General features: G+C 35.1%; 1 protein-coding gene across 1 annotated transcript; it reads right to left on the bottom strand.

Annotated features, from left to right (window-relative positions):
- Positions 1 to 4,582: 4,582 nt before the first annotated feature.
- Positions 4,583 to 14,996, bottom strand: LOC101490489 (uncharacterized). Its single transcript, XM_004498046.4, has 14 exons — positions 14,350 to 14,996; positions 13,932 to 14,021; positions 13,509 to 13,571; positions 12,783 to 12,869; positions 12,544 to 12,687; positions 12,256 to 12,416; positions 11,685 to 11,919; positions 11,419 to 11,529; positions 9,548 to 10,606; positions 9,152 to 9,415; positions 7,975 to 8,160; positions 6,630 to 7,784; positions 6,124 to 6,471; positions 4,583 to 5,460 (listed from the first exon to the last, which is right to left on the bottom strand). Exons 1-14 carry the CDS (start codon positions 14,758 to 14,760, stop codon positions 5,011 to 5,013), a joined length of 4,764 nt encoding a protein of 1,587 aa, XP_004498103.1. The 5' UTR covers positions 14,761 to 14,996; the 3' UTR covers positions 4,583 to 5,010.
- Between the last annotated feature and the right edge of the window lie 5,598 nt (positions 14,997 to 20,594).

Raw genomic sequence — 20,594 nt, 5'->3', positions numbered from 1 at the left:
CTTGTTTTTACTTAATTATTTATTTTTCTTTATTTTAAACTCTTCATTACTCACAATCTGTCTAACCTTGTATGCAAGGCCAGTCCTCAGCTGAACTTATCTTTGATCTAGAAATTGAAAAAACAGCGAAAGCACATAGGAAGGCAGCTCGAGAAAGGAGACAAAGGGAAAGACATTTAGTTGTGGAAGAAGCGGTTTTGGGTGATTGTGTCATATTTACTGAAATGGTCGACCCACCACCACCAGAACGTACTCTCGGAGAATATGGGAATCGAATTAGAAATCGTGCTCGATTACCCATTCATCACCAACCGGTTACAGTCAATAAGTTTGAAATAAGTCCTGCTCTATACCGAGAGTTGAGGGAAATTCATTTTGCCGGTAGACATAACGAAGACGCTAATAGACACCTCACAAATTTCTTTGAGTTATGTGAAACAGTGAAGGTGGATGGTTTGTCTGAGGAAAGCAAGAAATTGAAGCTATTTCCATTCTCTTTGATAGATGATGCTAAGGAGTGGTTTCTTTCATTCCCCGCCGACAGCATCACCACATGGGATGATCTTGAGGATAAGTTCTTGGAACAATATTTCCCCCCAGCCATGTTCGTTAGAAAGAGGCAAGAAATCACCGGTTACAAACAGAAAGAGGGGGAATCTCTTCGTGACACTTACAGGAGATTCAGAAACTTACTAGCCGGATGTCCTAATCATGCTTATGACGACACTGCCCAAATGCAAATATTCTGTAATGGTTTGAGGCCGAGCACTAGAATTATGTTGGATGCCACAGCTGGTGGTTCTTTGAATTACAAAACCGCAACAGAAGCACGAAAGATTATTGAGATCATGGCATCAAATGAACAAATGATATTGTATGACAGAAGTGGTGGTTCAACAAGTGGTGTAATGGAATTGAATGTTATGGATGGGTTAGCTCCAGGCAGGCTACTATCGAAGATGGAAGAGGTTATCGCCACTGAGATAAAGAAGGGAATGGCAGCTCTAAATATACAACCACAAGTGGCCCCCGTCAAATTACTAAAGCAGACTAGTTGTAACCTTTGTGGAGGAGCACATAAAACTGGAGTCTGTGAAGCACTGGATGATAATGAGGTAGAAGAACTAGAACGGGTGAATTTTGTGAGTAATAACAACAGGCAGAATAACCCCTACTCTAGTACGTACAATCCTGGTTGGAGAAATCATCCGAATTTTTCTTGGAGAGATCAACAAGGTAGATCTCAGGGTCAACAAGAAGCTCAACCAAACCAATTCCCACCCAGAAAGGCTGCTTGGGAGAGCGCTATAGAAAAACTAGTTACAAGCACAAGTTCGTTCATTGAGGAGTCAAGAGCCGTCCAGAAAAATCACTCTGCATCAATAAAAAATCTTGAGACTCAAATGGGTCAACTTGCTCAACAAATGGCACAAAGAACGTCTGGAAATCTGCCTAGTGACACAGTTCCGAACCCAAGAAACAATGTTAATGCAGTGACCACGAGGAGTGGCAAGGCGAGAGAACAAGTACCACCTGAAGCCAAACAGAGTGGAAGTACCTTGACTCCAACTCACCGGGAGGAAATGGTCACACCAATATCGGTTGAAAAGCACATCGCTATTGAAAAGGAGGAAAAACCGGTGGAACAAAAAGGGGAACCACTGCCAAAACCAGAAATTCGACTTCCATTCCCTCAAGATTAAGGAGGGAGGAAACTGAAAAGAAATTTGGTAAGTTTCTTGATGTTTTTAAAAAATTACAGATTAACATCCCTTTTGCAGAAGCACTAGAGCAGATGCCGACATATGCTAAGTTCATGAAGGATATTCTGTCGAGAAAAAACAGTTATGCTTACTGAAGAGTGTAGTGCTATACTACAAAGGAAGTTGCCACCGAAGCTCAAGGACCCTAGAAGCTTCTCAATCCCGTGCGCTATTGGAAATAGAACTTTTGGGAAGGCTTTGTGCGATCTTGGGAAGCTTCTCAACATTGTTTATGCATTTTTTACATATGAAAACCCTTTCTTAGAGTATGCTAAGATGAAAGGTTCTCTTGAGCATTTCAAAATATAAGAATTGTGCTAAGTGTTATTTGTTAATTTCGGTTGGTGGCCCTTTACAATTATTGTGGAAATTTGGATTTTGCCCTCAGATAATACCCGAGTTTGTTCCACCAATTATTACCTTGACGACGGAAACGTCGTTAGACTTCCCTGATCGAGATTCGCCGATTGCTTGGGTATACAATCCCATCTCAAGCAGGGCTATTTATACGGGGAGGGTAGTGAGGATAAGTAGGAGAGCTGGAGCAGTATACCTCGTGGCACTCACTCGTGAGAGGATTGGTGTTTGGGATGAATGGAGCATGGCAAGATGCGGAGTGTGTGGAAGTCACCCTTGTTATTGTAGTTGTTAGAGTATGATCATATTAGTTTGTTGTATAGGGACTTGGTGTCTTTCTTTGGTGGTTGTACTTATTTTATTTTGGAATGACTGTATCTATAATAAATACTGTCAGATGACTTTCGTTTGGTGAGCCCATGTTCCATTTATTGATGTGGCCATAGGGGATAGCATTCTTAGAGCAGTGCTTTTATATAGGTGTATGTCGAGAATACCCTAGAGGTATGAGCGTGTCGGATAGGTCTCGTAGCCCCGGTGTATTTTCTATTTGTATATTTTGAATTATCGTCTCAAAGACTATTTGAGTTTATTGGTAATTATATGTCATTATTCATGACTTTTGTCGTATTGTGTTATGACATGGTATTTTATTAAGTTATTATTAATTTGTTTTTGAAAAACAAAAAATACACTCGCTCTGTTAAAAATCAGGGTGTTACAATCGGCATGTGCAGCGTACTGCTCCTCAGCCTGCTCCATTTGTGGAGGCTCAGGGACATCCTCGTCCATCTGTGCAGGCTCAATAAGCGCAGCGACATCATCCTAATATCTTGTCTACGATGACGCTACTTAATTGGATGATTTCCTTCGTTATGTTGTCTGTTTGATGTTGTTGGTGGAATTCTCTCTGCACCATCACCTCTATCACATATCATGTTGCGAATAATTTGGTCAAATACACCTCTCATTCTAGGCACTGCAATATATCAATAATAATAATAAAATGGAAGAAAAAAAAACTATCATAAAAAAAAATACATTTTGGAACTTTCGTATTGTTCCCAAATGTTCGAAGCTGGTTTCAGAAGTTTCATTGAATGCCAAACTTCCAAAATAATTTCAGAACTTTCCATGAATTCAAAAGTTTCAAAACTGAATACTTCATGTTTATGAATTTTACATTTCGAAACTTGCATATTGTTAGAAAGTTTCCAAGGTTTCTGCATTTCAAAAGTTTCATGTTGATGAAAGCTTTCGAATGTTTCAAAATTTTGGAAGAAAATAAACTTCGAAAGTTTCATATTCGTAGAAACTTTCAAAGATTTGGAAAAATAGTGTTTTGAAAATTTCAAAGTTTCAAATATTTACAAATTTGTGATTCAGACAATTCAAAGTTTTGAATGAAATTGGTGAAAAAAAGGGAAGGGATTTTGTTGTTGAGGTTTTTATAAATAACATTAGAGGCAATATGGTACTTTTCATGGAAATGGGAGGGTGGGAGGTACAGGTGGAGGGTACACGATACAATTTTCGACTTACAAATAGAATTGGGTTATCTCAATGGGCTTTGGACTGAGCCTTTTAAAAAAATTATTTGGGCAATGTGTGGAGTTTTCTACCCCCACACCACAAACTAAAAAAAAAAGCAATTGGGTCTGTGGAACCCACTAGTTTATCTTCCAATTTTTAATACATTTTACAAAATATTAATTGAATTAATCACAAAATATAATTCACTATGTCTTCCCACTACAAATCTGCAAGCATCTTCGTCCTTCCATGTACACCACCCATGTGAAACTAATATATTAGATTGATCTTTAAATATTCACCTATTCGTTGTGCTTACACTAATCTAATTTTATTTTATTTTATAAATTAAACTATTGAAATATACAAAAAAGGGTTGTACTGGCCAATTGACCCACTAAACCTACATGAGCTAAATTGGCTTGATTTTTTGTAACCCAATTGAAAATAAACCAACCTTGATCTGACCATTTTATGTGCTCTAGTCCTTTGGGCAGAGCTGGGCTTATTCGGGTTGGCCCATTTGATGGCCCTAGAGATGACCAACTATGGGAATACTGGAATGAAGGTTGTTTATCTGCCATTGTGTTTGTTTACCTACCTCCAAATATACTATCATCAAAAGTTAAGATCCTACAAAAAAATCAAAAAAATGTGCAAACATGGAACTGAATAGAAATATCACTCTGAATGTTATTTAGAGTTTAGACCACCCGCGTTTGTCCACACTCTAGATGTTGGCTCGTAAACACGAGGAATGTTGTTATTGGGCCCCAGGAATTTGTCAACACTACAAATGTTTAGAACTGCAAGGGAAGTTTGAGACTCCACATTGACTAATGTACTAGTTTATTGGAACTTATATATCACTTCAAAAATTAACCAAATCTTGAATTAACATGGTAGACAATCATTTAAGAAAAACTAAATACGAATAATGCTCATCAACTCCTTAATTAAGGCAGACAACTTGCTGCTACAGTATTCTAGTTGCAATTCAATTTAACAGCCAAATTACATGGAATTCATAATCAGGAAATATACAATCTACAGTAAAAACTCATCGGTGCATCAAAATTTGAAAGGAAAATTCTGCTTTTCTGACCAATAAACCATCCATAGACTTACTATAATTGGTACATACAAGACACTAAATCCTCCACCTCACTTGTTAATTAGAACATCCAAAACTTCATTTTCTATTTCTACACTTGTCAATTTAGTATTAATTTATCTGGACGTAGAAACCCGCACAACTTATGGTTACATAACTCCAGAAATAAATGACTACGTAGCCGAGTGCTCATTCGCATACCTTATGGTACCTCTAACACCTGTGTCCTTGTTTGAAGAGGTTCTATGGAGTTCGATTCCCATTTGCCACACCATCACTACCGTCAACTACAGAAACATCTTCCATGCTTTTTTCGGGAGGAATATTGCTAGCAACATGGTTATCAACAGTTGGAGCTTCAACGTTTTCATGTGGCTTATCATCTTGCTCAGGCATATCAGTGTCCGCAATCTGCTGACTGTTTTGCACCTTATTGGTATTTACCAACGGTTCTAGATGACTATCGCCATCAACTTTAGTAGCATCTTCCATGCTCCTTTCAGGAGGCATATCTCCAGGAACATGGTTATCAACAGTTGTAGCTTCACTTCTTTCATTTGGCATATCATCTTTCTGCTCGAGCATATCAGTGTCTGCAGTCTGCTGAATGTTTTGCACCTCATCTGTACTTAATGTTGGCTCTAGATGACCAAAATAAGACCCATTTTGCTCAAATTGATATCTCATTTTTTCCTGGAAACAAAAAAGAAAATCATTGATTATTATTTGGCATATAACCCAGAACATATATATCGTTTTTCATGGTAGATTTTATTAGAAGCAGGGAAGATTTGCAACACAGGAAAGAAATCCGGATAGGACAAAGCAAAGAATAATAGACAAAGATCAAATCAACAAAACCCACTAGCTCAAAATAAACTTTTCCTGAAAAAAAGGTTCAAGCAGACATATTAATTCAAACTACATAAACAAAACTATATCCCAAATAAGATGCAGTAATTAATGTCTGAGGATTAGTTTGGGCATAAACAAATGTAAAACAAACTAGCAAATAAAACTCGTTTAGACATAGCATTTACAGTTTTAAACTTCTCCTCCCTATGCCCATCCAACCATCAAAAAACCCAAAGTTCTCTAATAATTTCCTGCACTATTGTCTGATCATTTACCCTCCATGAATTTAGTACAAGAGGCAACACCTAATTGGCAATGGGAAACCTGCACTACACTATGGTGCAGCTGGTAGGTAACTCGTTGAAGCATGACTTATATTTTTATGGATATTGCCATGGCACAAAACTTGGAAGCACAGGATCTACCCATCTCTAACTTAAAATAACGTCAAACATATTGGATATCGATATGATGTCTAATATCACGCGACATGAGACATACCTGATACAGCCGTTCTATGATATTTCCCATCTCCTCAATGCCACTGACAAGATGCACATGGTGCTGAGGTCCAGGATCTTCAGTATTTCGTTCAGTATACGATGTAATCTCATTCATATTAAGGGCAAGACAGTCTGGTCTCTTGAGAAGAAGCTGAAATGTAGGCTGCAGCTCATAGCACTGCTCAAAAAGGGAACGGCGGCAAAAGACATATAAACCAAGCCGAGCACGTGACATAGCAACCACCAACCTTCTTACATCACGTAGGTGACCAACAAATCGAGTACGCACAAGAGACAGCAATATAAAATCATTTTGCTGACCTTGAAACTTATCCACTGTAGCAACCTGAGAGCAGTCATGAACAGAAACGTTATACAGGGGAAGATAATAGTAGAAGAAATAATTAAAAGTAAAGAACTCAAAATTGACACCACCTTCATATTTGAAATCATTAAGAAATTTAAACAAAAACATAATTTAGAAGTAAAGAATGTGTAGCATACCTTGCTTGGTGCACCAATGAAGTTATATGGAACACATCTCCTATTTATAACATCGCGGATGAGAAGTTTCTGGCCATTGTAAGTGGTCAAAATTGATATCTTATTAGCAGGATACCCTAATAGACGCATGTATATATAGACGCTGACGATGTATTCTGCTTCTCCCTCGTTTTGGTAAAACCATGGAGATGGAGTTGTCTCCCCCTTACCTAGGTGATCTGGAACATCCACTAACTGATAGTCATAAGCAAATCCAGCATTTGCCCTTTTAAATACGGCTTCTTCCTTTACAGAAGGAAGGTCTCCCAAGTCTCTGTATCTCCAATTATAAAGTTTGGCTATACTTGGCCTGGCTCTTCCCTGAGCATTTAGCTCAATGTAAGGAATGCCCAATCGGACAAACCTGGTAAATAAACTCTGATCCATGTGGCTGTACTTTTGGAAAGCCATATTCTTCACAACAGGAGGCAATTGGTGATGATCACCAATTAGAATGCAGCGTTTAAGCCGTGCGTGACCATCCTCCTGCCTCTGGAGTAACATTGGAATGAAAGTCTCAATTTCTAAAATTTGGGCACTTTCTTCCATCAACAAGTTGTCATACTTGAAACCTAGCTGAAGGAAATCTTTCCTCTTTAGAGCTGCATGGGTACAAGTCATTGCCACAATCTTAGCCTGCTTGGTCATTAAGTAGTTAGCTCTATCTGCTGTTGACTTAAGTAATTCAAAAGCCCGGCACTCTTCAAGTTCTTGAAACATAGTCTTCAGATGTCGAAAGCATCCCAAAGCAGCCCGCATGTCTTTCTCAAAAGACTCGCCTGTAAATACAGGATGTGGTGTGTCAGAGAAGAACTCTTTGAAGGGAAAACGATCTCGAACAAATGTTGGCTTTTCTTTGTTCTCGGCACAAGCAGCAAGAAATTGCTCCCAGCGTGAATAAACGTGAAGCAACCAGAAATATCCTGCAGTTTCACAAGTGTAACCCACATCCTCTGGCAATTGAAGAGATCTCGCTAGCCTCTCTACTTCACTCAGCAGTTCTATACGTCTAACAAGCATTGCATTAACGCGACCTTGCCGACTGAAATCAAGATCAGTAGCAAGCTCTTGTTCTCCTTGACCAAGTCGGAGAAGATAACGGGCAGGTACATCTCTCTAAAACAAAACAAAAAGGAGTAAAATGAAAATCTTAAAAAGCAAAACACCAGCATACAGCAGAAGTACTCAGTAAATATCACACACCAAGCACTACCTCATTAAAAGCTAAACAAAATTTGAATTAAAAAATCAAAAAGGAAAAGAGAAGTTTAACATATATTAGAGGAGAAGAAATAAAATATCATACCTGCATTATCTTCTCAAACAGGTCATTCAAAGCTTGATTTGAATGAGTAATTATTAAGGTTCTCTGAGAAGGACAGTTATGATAAAGAACATTTAGAACTTGTACAGCTGTATCGGTCTTTCCCGTACCAGGTGGCCCCACAACCATAGTTAGGCCAGGCTGAATGCCTGATATAATTGCTTCAATCTGAATATTCCACGTTTAGTATCAGTTTAGCTATTATAATGGAAATATAATGTTAAGAAGATAAAGGATAAAGTACATGTGGCCAAAGTACAAGGAATTTAGATCACCAGCAAGTGAACTGCAGCTGCAGTTAGAGAGAGAGAGAGAGAGAGAAATAACAAGTCGCAATTGGTAAGAAAGTTGAACCTCCACGCTCTCTACCTTTCTCTCTCCTACTGCACCTGCAGTTGAACAGCGAGTGATCCAAATCAAAGGATAAGGAATTAGCTAACGGAAAGCATAAGAAAGCTGTCCAATTCCATTGGATATCAGTAGTGGAAGTTGCTTTGAAACAGCCGTCAGCAGAACATCAACAAGAAGTGATAAACATAATCCCATCCTATAACAAATGTACGTCAAATAGGAACTCCTAAAAATACGGGTATTCCTCCATAACTAAATATACGATAAACCCACATAGAGTGCACACTGAACGTTCTACTTACTATAGTCATAAAACCATTGTCTTCGATTTCCCATCAAGCCAGACAAGGGTCACCCACTGAACGTTCTACTTCCTATATCTACTAGAGTATAGTTAGCCTATCTTTGCCGACAGGTGATTCGGCAAGCGATGAGGCCCATCTTAAAAGGGTGGGTCACTCTCCTTTAAAGATGTCCCTGCTGCACTCTAAGGTTATTCTTGCCAAAAACCTTTGAGTCGTGAAAAACTGGCCCCCATTTCACACTACTGATATATTCAACGAATATAGGATGTGAGTTGTGATTAATACTAAACCGTATACTTTAATATAAAATATGTAATAGATTAAGAAACACCAGCATTGTGCTTGTGCTTTGCAGAGGCATCAATTTATCCATCTCAATCACTTGGGTTCAATCAAATTTCAGTATTCTATGACGAAATGGGGGACATAATTATTAATAACCAGAAAATGCTATTGTAAATGAGAAGTGACAAAATATAATTGATTTGAATAGCTGAGTGCACCTGTGTGGGTGTAAATCTAACTGAATTTTGTTTTGGCTGATCTTGAGGATATGGGCCAGGGTCAGGAGGAGTATATGTCTCAATTATCAGTCTTTCTTTCTGATGATTAGCATCAACCATGCTGACATCATTTGTTACACCAGAAGTAGACACTGCACGCCCAGGAAGGGCGCCATTACTTCCTTTGAGTGTCCGGGGAAGCTTGATTTTAAAAGGAGGGCTTGGATTCAAGTTTTCTGTGCCGTCAGTATTTATGAAAGAAACCTGAAGAATACAGAAAATAAGTAAGCGCCAAGCAACATCAATATCTTCATTACATACCATAATTCTCAATAGAAGGCATCAATCATATCCATGCAAAAATAATTATTATAAATCTGAAAATGACATGCCAACCTCATAATCCACAAAACTTCCTTTCAAGTGATCAGCATCTAAAAAGGTGTCTTTGAAATCTACTGTTTCTAATAGATCAGGCATATTAGTCCACTGAGCTGCCGAAGGATCCCCATAACCAAGAAAAATATTCTCCAACCATTTAGGGACAATACAGTATTCATTCATTAAATCCCTTATTGATTCCAAGATTGCTTTAAAATTGTTTTCTTTTGGCTTCCTCCTCATTAACACATTAAATGTACCATAAACATCTTCTGTCCCTTTCTCAGCAATGTTATTGACATCCATATGGTATTGCGCTGTATCCAAAGCCACAGTTACTGTTCTCAGATCCCCCTTTGGTGGCTTCCACTCCTCGCGTTTAATCTTACCAGAAAAATCATTCATAAGGGTCCCTTCTTCATCACGAATCTCAATAATTTCACACCCTCGTACATACTGTAGGCCAAGCTTCTGTGGCACACTAGCTTTGGTTTCTTCTTCTGAACTAAGAGGCTCAAATGAGGGGCGAATAGTTAGTAAAAACAAAACATCGTGTTCTTTTAGTGCATCCCATTCAGATCTAATATGTGATCTATAGCTGGAAACGCTGTAGGTAACTTCTGCGGTCACGGATGCTGGCTTGACTTCTCCTATGTTGGGTTGCTTCACTTCAGCAATCTTGAATTCTTTGATTGGTACACCCATTCTTGACCAACCACGAAAAGCAGTTTCTCCATCAATATTAATATATGCAAGAAGATGTGGAACAGCTTCCTGAATGTCCTCGCGAATCTCGTATGTTGATTCAAGTCGAAAGAGATTAAAATTTCGAAGAAGATAGTCATGTAATGTTAAGAACTGTAAGTTTAGCTTGGGTAACGCTAAACAACCTTCTCCAGAGTAATTTATGCTTGGTACAACACTTTCATCCCACATAATCTGCTCGTTTGGGTAAAGAGGAAGAGCATTGATAGCTTCTTTTTGAGATTGTTGCTTTTCGAAAAAAGACACCATTATTTCAATAAGAAAATCCACCCTCTCTGACCAGGGATCTTCCTTGGAGACCAGTTTGAGCTGCATAAAGACACAATGTCAGAAAAAGAAATTTGTGGCATTGAAATTCATCAATTGCTCACACTTGCAAGCATTATAATACTGTTCTAGAACTACTAAACAGAACCAGTATAAAATACTGAGTCCCTTTGATAACACTCACAATAGCTAGCCCACTTACAGTTTAAATATAACAAAATATCAACTCCTCCTTCTAGTATCAAAACTTTGCAATCAAAAGTAACAGAGGAGGTATGCATTTAGAAGGGAGGACTCAACAAACTCTTAAGTTGAGAAAGAACTGAATTATCTCTGGATAAGGATGGCAATGATAGCTGAATTGAAAAATATGAAGGGTCTTGCTAACAAGTGTCCTAAGGACATCGTTTAAGGATTCCATACAATGTAACTATTCATTGCAAAGTTAAATATATCTCTTCCAATGTATTAAATACAGAACTTTCCATAAAAACTTACTATTTTGACTTGTGAAACAATTCCCTTAAGGCACTTATTAGCATTTGCCAAAAACTAAAATGATATTATTTTCCTTCAGAACTTGATGTATTCGCATTTCACACAATTCTACCCAAAGATATGGACAAAATGAGAGGGGGAAAAAAATCAAAAGGAGATAAAGATATAGAGCAAGACAGGAGAAGAATAAGTGCACTCTAAATGAAGCCGATATAATTACAATGGCATCAAATAATTGTAACAATCAATTTTAATTCTAATTCTCAACATTCATATGCACTATAGGGAACAACTGAACATCCAAAATCAAGAAGATTACAAAACAGAGCGAAAAGTTACATCTATTAATCACATACCTTACAGCAAATCAAATCCCTTAACTCCTCAGGAGAAAGAACAGACAATTTCTTAGATAGATTTGCACGTGTGTGAATTGAACCAATGTTAGTTAAAGCAAGCTCCCGCAGCTACGATTAGAACAGACAAAAATAAACTATTATAATCTGATCAAAATAACAAACATGAAATCAGGGGGAAATAGATTAAGAATTCCATGATACACAAATGTGACACACTAGAGGATTATTATATTTTATTTACTCATTACTAAATTCAAACATACCTTGTCTATCTTTTTAAATGCAAGTAGCTGGAATGTCTGCAGTCGGCTGTAATGGGATTCAAGAACCTCATGATCTGTTAACTGTATGCCAGTATGATCATTAATCTCAAACCCTTCATAGAATTGTAATAAATCAACCAACTGGGCAAAAAGTTTCCCCTTTTCATGCCTATAGAGTGCACTCAGATGGCATTTGGCAACTACAGCAACATCAGCCACTAGGGGCCTCAAATACCTATGAACACAAGAAAAACAATATAAGACATATTAGGAAAAACAGAATGTTTACTCTCTAAGCACAAGAAAAATGAGGGCCATCTAAATGTATCCTTTCTTCCTGAATGTCTTTTAAACATCGAGTCCATTTTCACTTCAAAAATAGTTGCCATGAAAGAAAAATATCATATCTAATTCAAATGGTGCAGATGCTAGTGATTTAATCAACCATTTATATCACTTGCAAAATGCAAAAATATACGTGAATTCAGAACTTAAAAATATATTAAATTAAACACAACAATTCAACCCTTAAATGAGTGAGACTGCAATAATCATTAGCATTTCCACATACCTTCTTGTTGGCAATTGACTCAAGAGGTCAATAAGAAATTCCATAAACCTCTCACAATAGAGGACACATGCATCATTAATTACCCACGAACTAGTTTCATCAATTACTTCATCATCCGCACCAGACAACTGTCTCTGAGAAAATACCTGTGAATCCAGTATCTAAAAAGAAATGGAAAAAAATAACATTAAGAAATTCAGACTACTACTTCCAAGTAAAAATATTTGTTATTCTGAAAACCGATACAGATTATTCTCTATAGATACAAAGTGCTTAACAAATTATAACCTCCAGAAATTCTTCTATGAGATTTCTCAAGAATGTCACTTCAATTGTAGTTGAAAGATCTAAAAGCTGCCCTCCTTTCACAGGTTCCTTCTTTAACATCCTTTTCCACTTCTTGATCAAGCCTGGATTAAGACAAAGCTCCATCTGTGTCGATGAAGAAAAATGACCCAAAATGCATTTAGAACACAAACAATAATAATTAACATTCATCACAAAAAATTCAAAAAAAATTATCTTACCTGAAAACGACCATAAGACAAACTGTACCAGGACTTCAAACTTGCTAGTCTCAACGCTGTCTTGCTAACAACCTCATCTTCTAAACTCTGTGATGCAAGGTTAGACCAGCTATAGTAAACAATGATGAATGATCTAAGGGCCTATTTGGTTCCATGGAAATTATTTTGATGAGAATGTGAAAGGAAATGGAATACAATAAAATGACCGTTCCAAAAGAATTGTTGGGTAATTGAATGTCAAATTTTCAAGCAGGACCAATGACAATCATTAAATCATAAGTTAAATTCCATTTTCCAAATGCACTTGCTTGGGGTGGGACAGTGGGCCGGTATAGGACATATTCAGAGATAAGAATGTGACTTTCAAAATACACATTCTTTTTTAACCTTTTGGTCTTTTTCCCATTGACCAAAAATACTAACATTGACTATTTGAACAACGACAGTAACCTTCTTCAAGTTCAATGATGTTTTTTTGCCAAAAAAAATATTAAAAACAAACAGCACTATTTGTATCAAACTTTTAGGAACTCTAGCAAGATAATGGAAAATTTGCTGAAAGCATAATGATTATGAAAAGTTGTAGCAATTCTACAATAATGTAAGCCTGCTATTCACAAAAATTTGCTAAAATAAAACAGTACACAAATAACATGCACGACTATTGATTAAAGCCAACAACAACATGACTTAAGCTGTAAAGGAAGAAGTACAGTGCCAGAATACCTGAAACGCATTTATCATGAAAACAAGGTAGTTTGTCTTCTCTGCAATATTCAGTTCTCTTCCCTACATTAAGATTTGAACAGAAGATTCAGCAAAATGTCCCAACACATAGTACTCCACCATCAAATACCAGCCTCTCACTTCACCAGAAAGGAAAAGAGAAAGGAAAACGAACACTTGAAAGTCTAACTCAATAATCAAAAGACAAGTACACTAAACAAAATACAGAAATATCGCAATCGATAATAAAGGAAATCACGACATCGCGAGATATGCTATGTAATCACAAAACATCCATTCTTGTCAAAATAAGTGAAATATCCAACTCAAACTCAAATAAATAGAAACAAACATATTATAGAAACAAAAGGAAACAAAAATGCATAAATATATATATATATATATAGAGAGAGAGAGAGAGACCTCCTTGAGTCGAATAACCCTCTCAAGAAATTCTTTGAAAGCATCTTTCCTATCATGGAAGCAAACCCAAGCAGCTACATTCTCTCTGAACTGCAATCCACACACAAGTTAGATTGATAAATTAATAATTTAATAAGTGCATGTCTGGAATGGCAACAAATCCTAGTGAGGCACCGTGATTTTGTTGAACCTCTAAATTTTCTCAGAATCACAACAGCTCAATGTGATTCTACAAAACTCACTACCAATCCAAACATGAATAGTGATGAGTTTAACAAATCACCGCAACACCGTGATTTTATGGGAAAGTATAGTTTTTGCCAAAATCACGATGACTCAGCATATTCCTGCCAAAATCACGACCAATACAAACCTACACTAAATGTAACACAAATAATTAAAGAAGAGGAATAAAAACCTTCTCATTAACCATGATGATTATGGACATAACATGCTCAAACGAAGCACTAACAGGATCAAAATTCGGCCAAAGATAATTCTCCAAATACTGACTAACTTCCAAAATCATAACTCTCTGAAGAGGAACAGGCTTATTATTACCTTGTCCCTCTTTAACCAACAATTCCGTTTCATAAATTTTCAAAACAAGTTCCGGGTCAAAATCTTTCTTCTTCTCACCGCTTTTCAACCAATTCGCCTCAGCAATCTTGGTGAGACGATCTCGCTGAATCTCCGACACAGTAATTGTGCTCGGTATACCGCCACCTCCTTTCTGACTCCATTCTACTGCTTTTGGTTCTGCCACCGGGTACTCCGCCACTCTGTGGCGGCGGAAATCGTATGTTCCTGTTCCGTAAACCTTCGTCATGGTTACTGAGTAGGGTTTATGCAGAGAAATTGAAGATTTGGGGATTTAGGGTTTTGTTTGAGAGAAAGATAAACCCTAAGATTAAGTAGTAGTGTAACTTAACTAGAATATGGTGATAAAGAAAGAGTGAAAGAACAAGTGTTTGTTGGCATTGGCTAAGCTTAGTGAGTACTATGAGTATGAGCTGAATAACCGCCTATTCTTTCACGTTTGATTCTTCTGTATAATTTATGAACCATTTGTAGTATGCAGGTAAGATTTGTAAGAATGTTGAATCGGATTGAACCGAACCAGACAGATCATCTGGTTTAACCGAACCGGAAAATTGGTTCAATATTTTATTTTATTTTAAAATATATAATTGTGAGATTATATTTGAAAATACCACAAGATGCTAAATCCAACAATATTGATATGTATTGTTAGAGCTTAAGGATAAAATCAACTCAATCTATTGACGAGTTAAACTATTTCATCTAACTTTATTTATAATTCAAAATTTGATCAAATGTATTAACTTTTTTTTATTAAATTTTATTTATATTTAAGGTCGAATGAAAAACTATTAATTTATTATTTTAAGAATTGAGTCAAAATTTTATTTAAAAAAATAACAATTGAGTCAAATTAGATTGAGCTTATTTGAACTAATTTAAATTGTGGTTAACTTGTAATTGATTCAACCAGTTTTTTGTTTTTATAAAAAAATTATTTAAGATATACTTTTATTTTTCTGTTTTTACTAATATTTTTTCCACCACTCATTAGATTAATTATGGTGATGTGTTAACTTTATTAATGAGGTGTAAAACCTAGACTTTTCCGTATTTGAATACTTAAATGGAACTTGTAAATTTATATTATTTATAATTTTTTTAATATTAATACTTAGTATTTCAGAAGCATAGCTTCACAAAATCGTATTGGATATAAATAAATATTTATATATGCCGTCTAATGAAAATGAAATTGGTTTAGTGGTTAGCATCAGTTGTTTTTCAAGAAGAAAAAAAAAAGAAACGTGGTTTGAATAATTGATCTTGTATTTTAGGATTTTAATTTTATATCTTACCTAATAAAATATAAATGAATTGTAAAAATATAATATTTAAATATCGAAATCGTCACATAATTCTCGTTCAAAATCTCAGTTGATTCTTATTAATTGTCTATGTAAAATAAATGGGTACTTATAGTGCATATTTCTTTAACTCAAAATTGAAATTATATTTCTATAAAGAAAAAAATTAAAATTCTTCTTAAGAAATCTTTATGTCTTAAAATTCAATATCCCCAATATTCTACAAATATGTAACTAGTTGTTTTCCGCATCAGATCTTCAATATCCCCAATATCCCACAAATATGTAACTAGTTGTTTTTCGTGCCATCTGACAGGAGATCCGAGTTTTGGTAGCCAAGTTTAAGACAAAAATATCTTCAAATTACATAACCTAATTTTTTAAGTTGGATTCATTTTTAAGAATGATCTTTTAAATTTTCTTTTTCTTGGATTTATCATTTAAATTACATTATGTTACATCTTTAGTTATTTGTTTCATTTTCAACAATGACTAATGTAAAAATCATTTCAAGACTGAAAGGTGATTGTAAAAATCTTTTTTAGGTTGAAAGGTGAAGATTGTAATTGATCAAGGTGTGATCAAGAGAAAATGTTTGAAGGAGAACATTTTTGGTTCTAAAGCACATAGTGAAAATCTCACGGTTGTGCACTACTAGAAAATTGCATTTTAGCTGCCATTATTAGTGTCGGCTCCCGACTCCGACGCTACTTAGCGTCGGTTTAGCCGACGTTACGGTAAAAAAAATTGTTTTTAAATTTTATTAACAATTAGCGCCAGATGGGCCGACACTACGTAAAATAAATCTGACGCTAATTTATTCATTTAATTTTTTATTTTTATTTTTTATTTTAATATGTAGCGTCGAATTGGCCGACGCTACGTTATTTTTAAACTTTTTAATATTATTTGTGAAATCAGATTGAGCCCTAAGTTAAAATTAATAACATATCGTGAACCCTTCTCCTTCTCTCACACTTTGTCAAGGATGAACCCTACATTTTGAATCTGAAATTGAATCCATCACCGGTTCATATTGAATCTAAAATTGAATCCATATTGGTGAGCCCTTCTCTCACACTTACCGATTCTCATCCCTCTCAATGCCATGAGTATCGACGCCAAACCCGTTCCCATCTCGAATCTGTGAGTATCAAACTTGTCCCTCTCTTGAACCTGTGACCCTCTCGAACCTGTCACCGTCACTCTCAGAGTCGTCGTTCAGTGTCGTCGTCTCGCTCTCATCTGTGAACGACTTCAAGGTGCTTATTTGTTATTTATTTTATGTTTAGAGAACATTGTTATGTAGTATTTGCTGAAGACAGTTGTTAAAATTTTGTTTTAAATTAATTATGACAAGTTAAGCTCACCCATGAATGCATAGGTTTCACTCTCTTATTCAACCTCACCCATTGCATTGCCTTTCTTTAAAGCAACCCATTGTCTAGCAATAAAATCAGGTTTCATATTAGACCTCTACACATCCAACAACCTCATAACAACCTGCGTAAAATGCAAGGAACTTAATCTTGCTCACCAATTGTTCGACGAAATGCCTCAACCAGATATTGTATCATGGAATGTTGTCATTTCAAAGCAACATGATGTTTGTTCTTGCAGTTTCCAATGATAGACATGCATTAGACATCTCATAAGTTTCTTCATATTGACAATGCAACTGATCTACATATGCCAACAACTGATATTATTTGATTTATGTGCAATTTTTAAACATTGAAAAAGACCTAACTGATATATAGCTTAGAAACAGTGTTAGGAGACAAGAAGATAACCAATATTGAACACATGATTAAGAGCCACATTTATATTTTTGTATACCACAAATTTGCGGTCCATGCCTATCTAATTTGTTAACATAAGGTGGTAGTTATATTATCTATTATGATATTTGATATTTAGAAAAGTCCTCTAAGACAATACCATGTGAACTTGTATACGCTCTTGTCTCCTATAGTATATTGTTCTACACCAATCATTCAACTAGCCTATGGTTTCTCAATTTTCTTTTAATCTATATATATTCATGTCTACATGCATTTAGGACCAACACAAATCATTCAAATCCTAAAGCATTCCTATTTCAAAAACTTGCTTCTTGCTTACAAGTCCTTCTTTAAAACATTTCTTCTCAAGTTTTAACGCAAACAACAACAATGGGTTTTCATTTATCTTGGTAGTATTAGTGGATTTTTCTTGTTATATAGTTGTTGATTTCAATTATTTGTATGTATATTTTCTTCAAGTAGGAAAGGCAAATGGTTTAAACTTGGATAGTAGTCGTCTGTGTCAGTTTTGCAGTGGTTTAAACTTCAAGTAGGAAAGGCAAATGGTCTAGAGCTTTATCTATAAACAGTAGTCGCCTGTGTCAGTTTTACAGTGGATTATCTTTGATATTCATTTTGCATAAGTTGAAAGGCAAATGGTTTAAACTGTGAATTTCAGTGGCAGCAGACACATGTTAATTATATGTTGTTTTGCAGATATCAACCTCAATGAACATATGACTTTTGTTGTTGAAGTGTTCAAGAATTGCATACTCCAATAAAAGATGGTGGTCTTTTCTGGCAGCTTTAAAAGAACTCACATTTTGTGGCTAGACTAGATAATATCTACAAAAATTCAAAGTTTTGTTTCTCCCTGATAAAAATTCTGAGGTAATTATGATTTTTTTTGTAGCTTTCTATTTGTTTACTCATTCTTTCATAAGTAATTCTGAGGTAATTCTGAGTGTTCCTAAGTGATTGCTATTGTAGATGATACATTTGCCTTTGATTTTAATAGTCCCCTACAACTTCAATGCAACATTTTTGCCTTTGAATTATAGTAATTGTCTGACATTAATAAATAGTGTTCATGTAGTGGGAAACGAATGAGATTCAAGGAGATAATAGATGTGGGGTGAATGAAAGAATATTTAAAACATCAATGAAGTTTTAAAATTTAGAGAGAAACGAAACTAGTGTTAAGAAAGATAACACATGCAATCTAAATTTCTCGGCAGAGAACAATCACAACAGTGGATATATTAAAACTATAATATGATTATATAGGCATTGTTGTACCTAATGCATAAGAATTAATTCAAAGATGTATGAAAATCATTAGTTTTTTTATGGTCTGCTAAATCATACAACAAAGATAAATCACAAGAATCTATGGTATGCTATGATAAATCACAGTTGAGTTCGATATCAGTGAAAATTACTTATCTGGCATAGAGTTTACTTTTATTTTGACTTTAGCGTCGGCCGGCCGACGCTGCCTATTTCGTTGACAATCAGTTGTTGATGTTAGCGTCGGCCATCCGACACAACTGTTTTTCCCCAAGCTGACGTGGCAACTGACATATTTAGCGTCAGATGTTTCAATTTTATAGATAGCGTCGGCGTAGCGTCGGTCTGGCCGACGCTAAGATAGCGTTAAATGGTGTTTGGCCGACGCTAGTCATTAGCTTCGACCGTTTTAGCCTAGGCCTGACACCGACGCTAAATCGCCATTAGTGTCGTCTTTTGGCCTATTAGCATCGGCTTTTGGCCGACGCTAAATCTTGTTTTTCTAGTAGTGGTGAGGACTAGACGTAACCCGATTTGAGTGAACCAAGATATATCGTTGTGTGACATATTTTCCCTTATCTCTAATCTTTTGATTATCAAATTAAATAGATAAGTTAAATTGTGTGTTTTTTACTAACCAAGAACTTTCTCCGTTTTCTGTTTTCATAATCAAGATCAAGTTGAGTTAAATACTTTAAGTTTTAACAAAAAAATTTAAAAAGGTGAATTTACAATTCAAACTCCCATTTCTTGTAAATTGACATTATTACTTCATTTCATTCCTAGTTGGTCAACAATGATCTTATTCAAAAATAATTCTGAAAAATATATTTTTTGATAATATGTTCTTTAGTCAATTTTTTATTTACGAATCCAATATGTGTAGTTCTTCTAGATTGATTTTTTTTCTTCGGTTTTTGTTCAGATTGAGTTTGTAAATTCTTCAGATTGATTATGTTCATATTTTGCTCATATTGAGTTTGTAAATTTTTAAAATTGATTATGTTTATATTGAATTTGTAAATTTTTCAGATTGATATTGTTCATATTTTGTTGTAGATAAATTTTGATCAAATCTTGATCATATCTTATTTTCAACTTGATCAAAGATTTTCTTCAATTATAAATATGAATCAAATCTTATTTTAGATTTTGTTCAATTATAAATCTGAAACAAATCTTATTTTTAGATTTTCTTCAATTATATATATGAATCAAATCTTATTTTAGATTTTCTTCAATTATAAATGTGAATCAAATGTTATTTTAGATTTTTTTCAATAATAAATCTGAATCAAATTTTATTTTAAATTTTCTTCAAAAACACGAATCTTTTTCCATGCTATGTAAATCAAATGTTCAAATTGTTTACATGACTTTTATACCAATGTTTCAAACCTTTGTTATTAGTACGTGTTACATTTTTAATTTAATGTATGGTTAATTTTTTCTATGGCATAATTATTATTTTTTTTTTATTTTGGATACTTCATATAAAATATTTCATAGTAGCAACACGATGTAGGTATTTAAATTGGTAAAAACAATAGTAGAGTTTTGTGTCTCTTATGAGGTTGAATTTTATTTTTGGTAATTAGTTTTGAATTTTTGTAACAAATCATCAAACAAATGTATAAAATATTGTGTATTAATTACATCAATAAGAAGGACGGGAAAGA

The sequence above is a fragment of the Cicer arietinum genome, chromosome 4 (genome assembly GCF_000331145.2).
Source record: "Cicer arietinum cultivar CDC Frontier isolate Library 1 chromosome 4, Cicar.CDCFrontier_v2.0, whole genome shotgun sequence".
In the NCBI taxonomy this organism is placed as follows: Eukaryota; Viridiplantae; Streptophyta; class Magnoliopsida; order Fabales; family Fabaceae; genus Cicer; species Cicer arietinum.
This window is presented reverse-complemented; position numbering and strand designations above follow the sequence as displayed.

Coding starts and splice junctions, on each gene's coding strand:
- LOC101490489 (XM_004498046.4), bottom strand. CDS start 14,760: ATGACGAAGGTTTACGGAACAGGAACATACGATTTCCGCCGCCACAGA. Junction 12,870..13,508: donor TCATGATAAATGCGTTTCAG/GTATTCTGGCAC, acceptor CTTGCATCACAG/AGTTTAGAAGATGAGGTTGT. Junction 5,461..6,123: donor TCATAGAACGGCTGTATCAG/GTATGTCTCATG, acceptor TTTTGTTTCCAG/GAAAAAATGAGATATCAATT.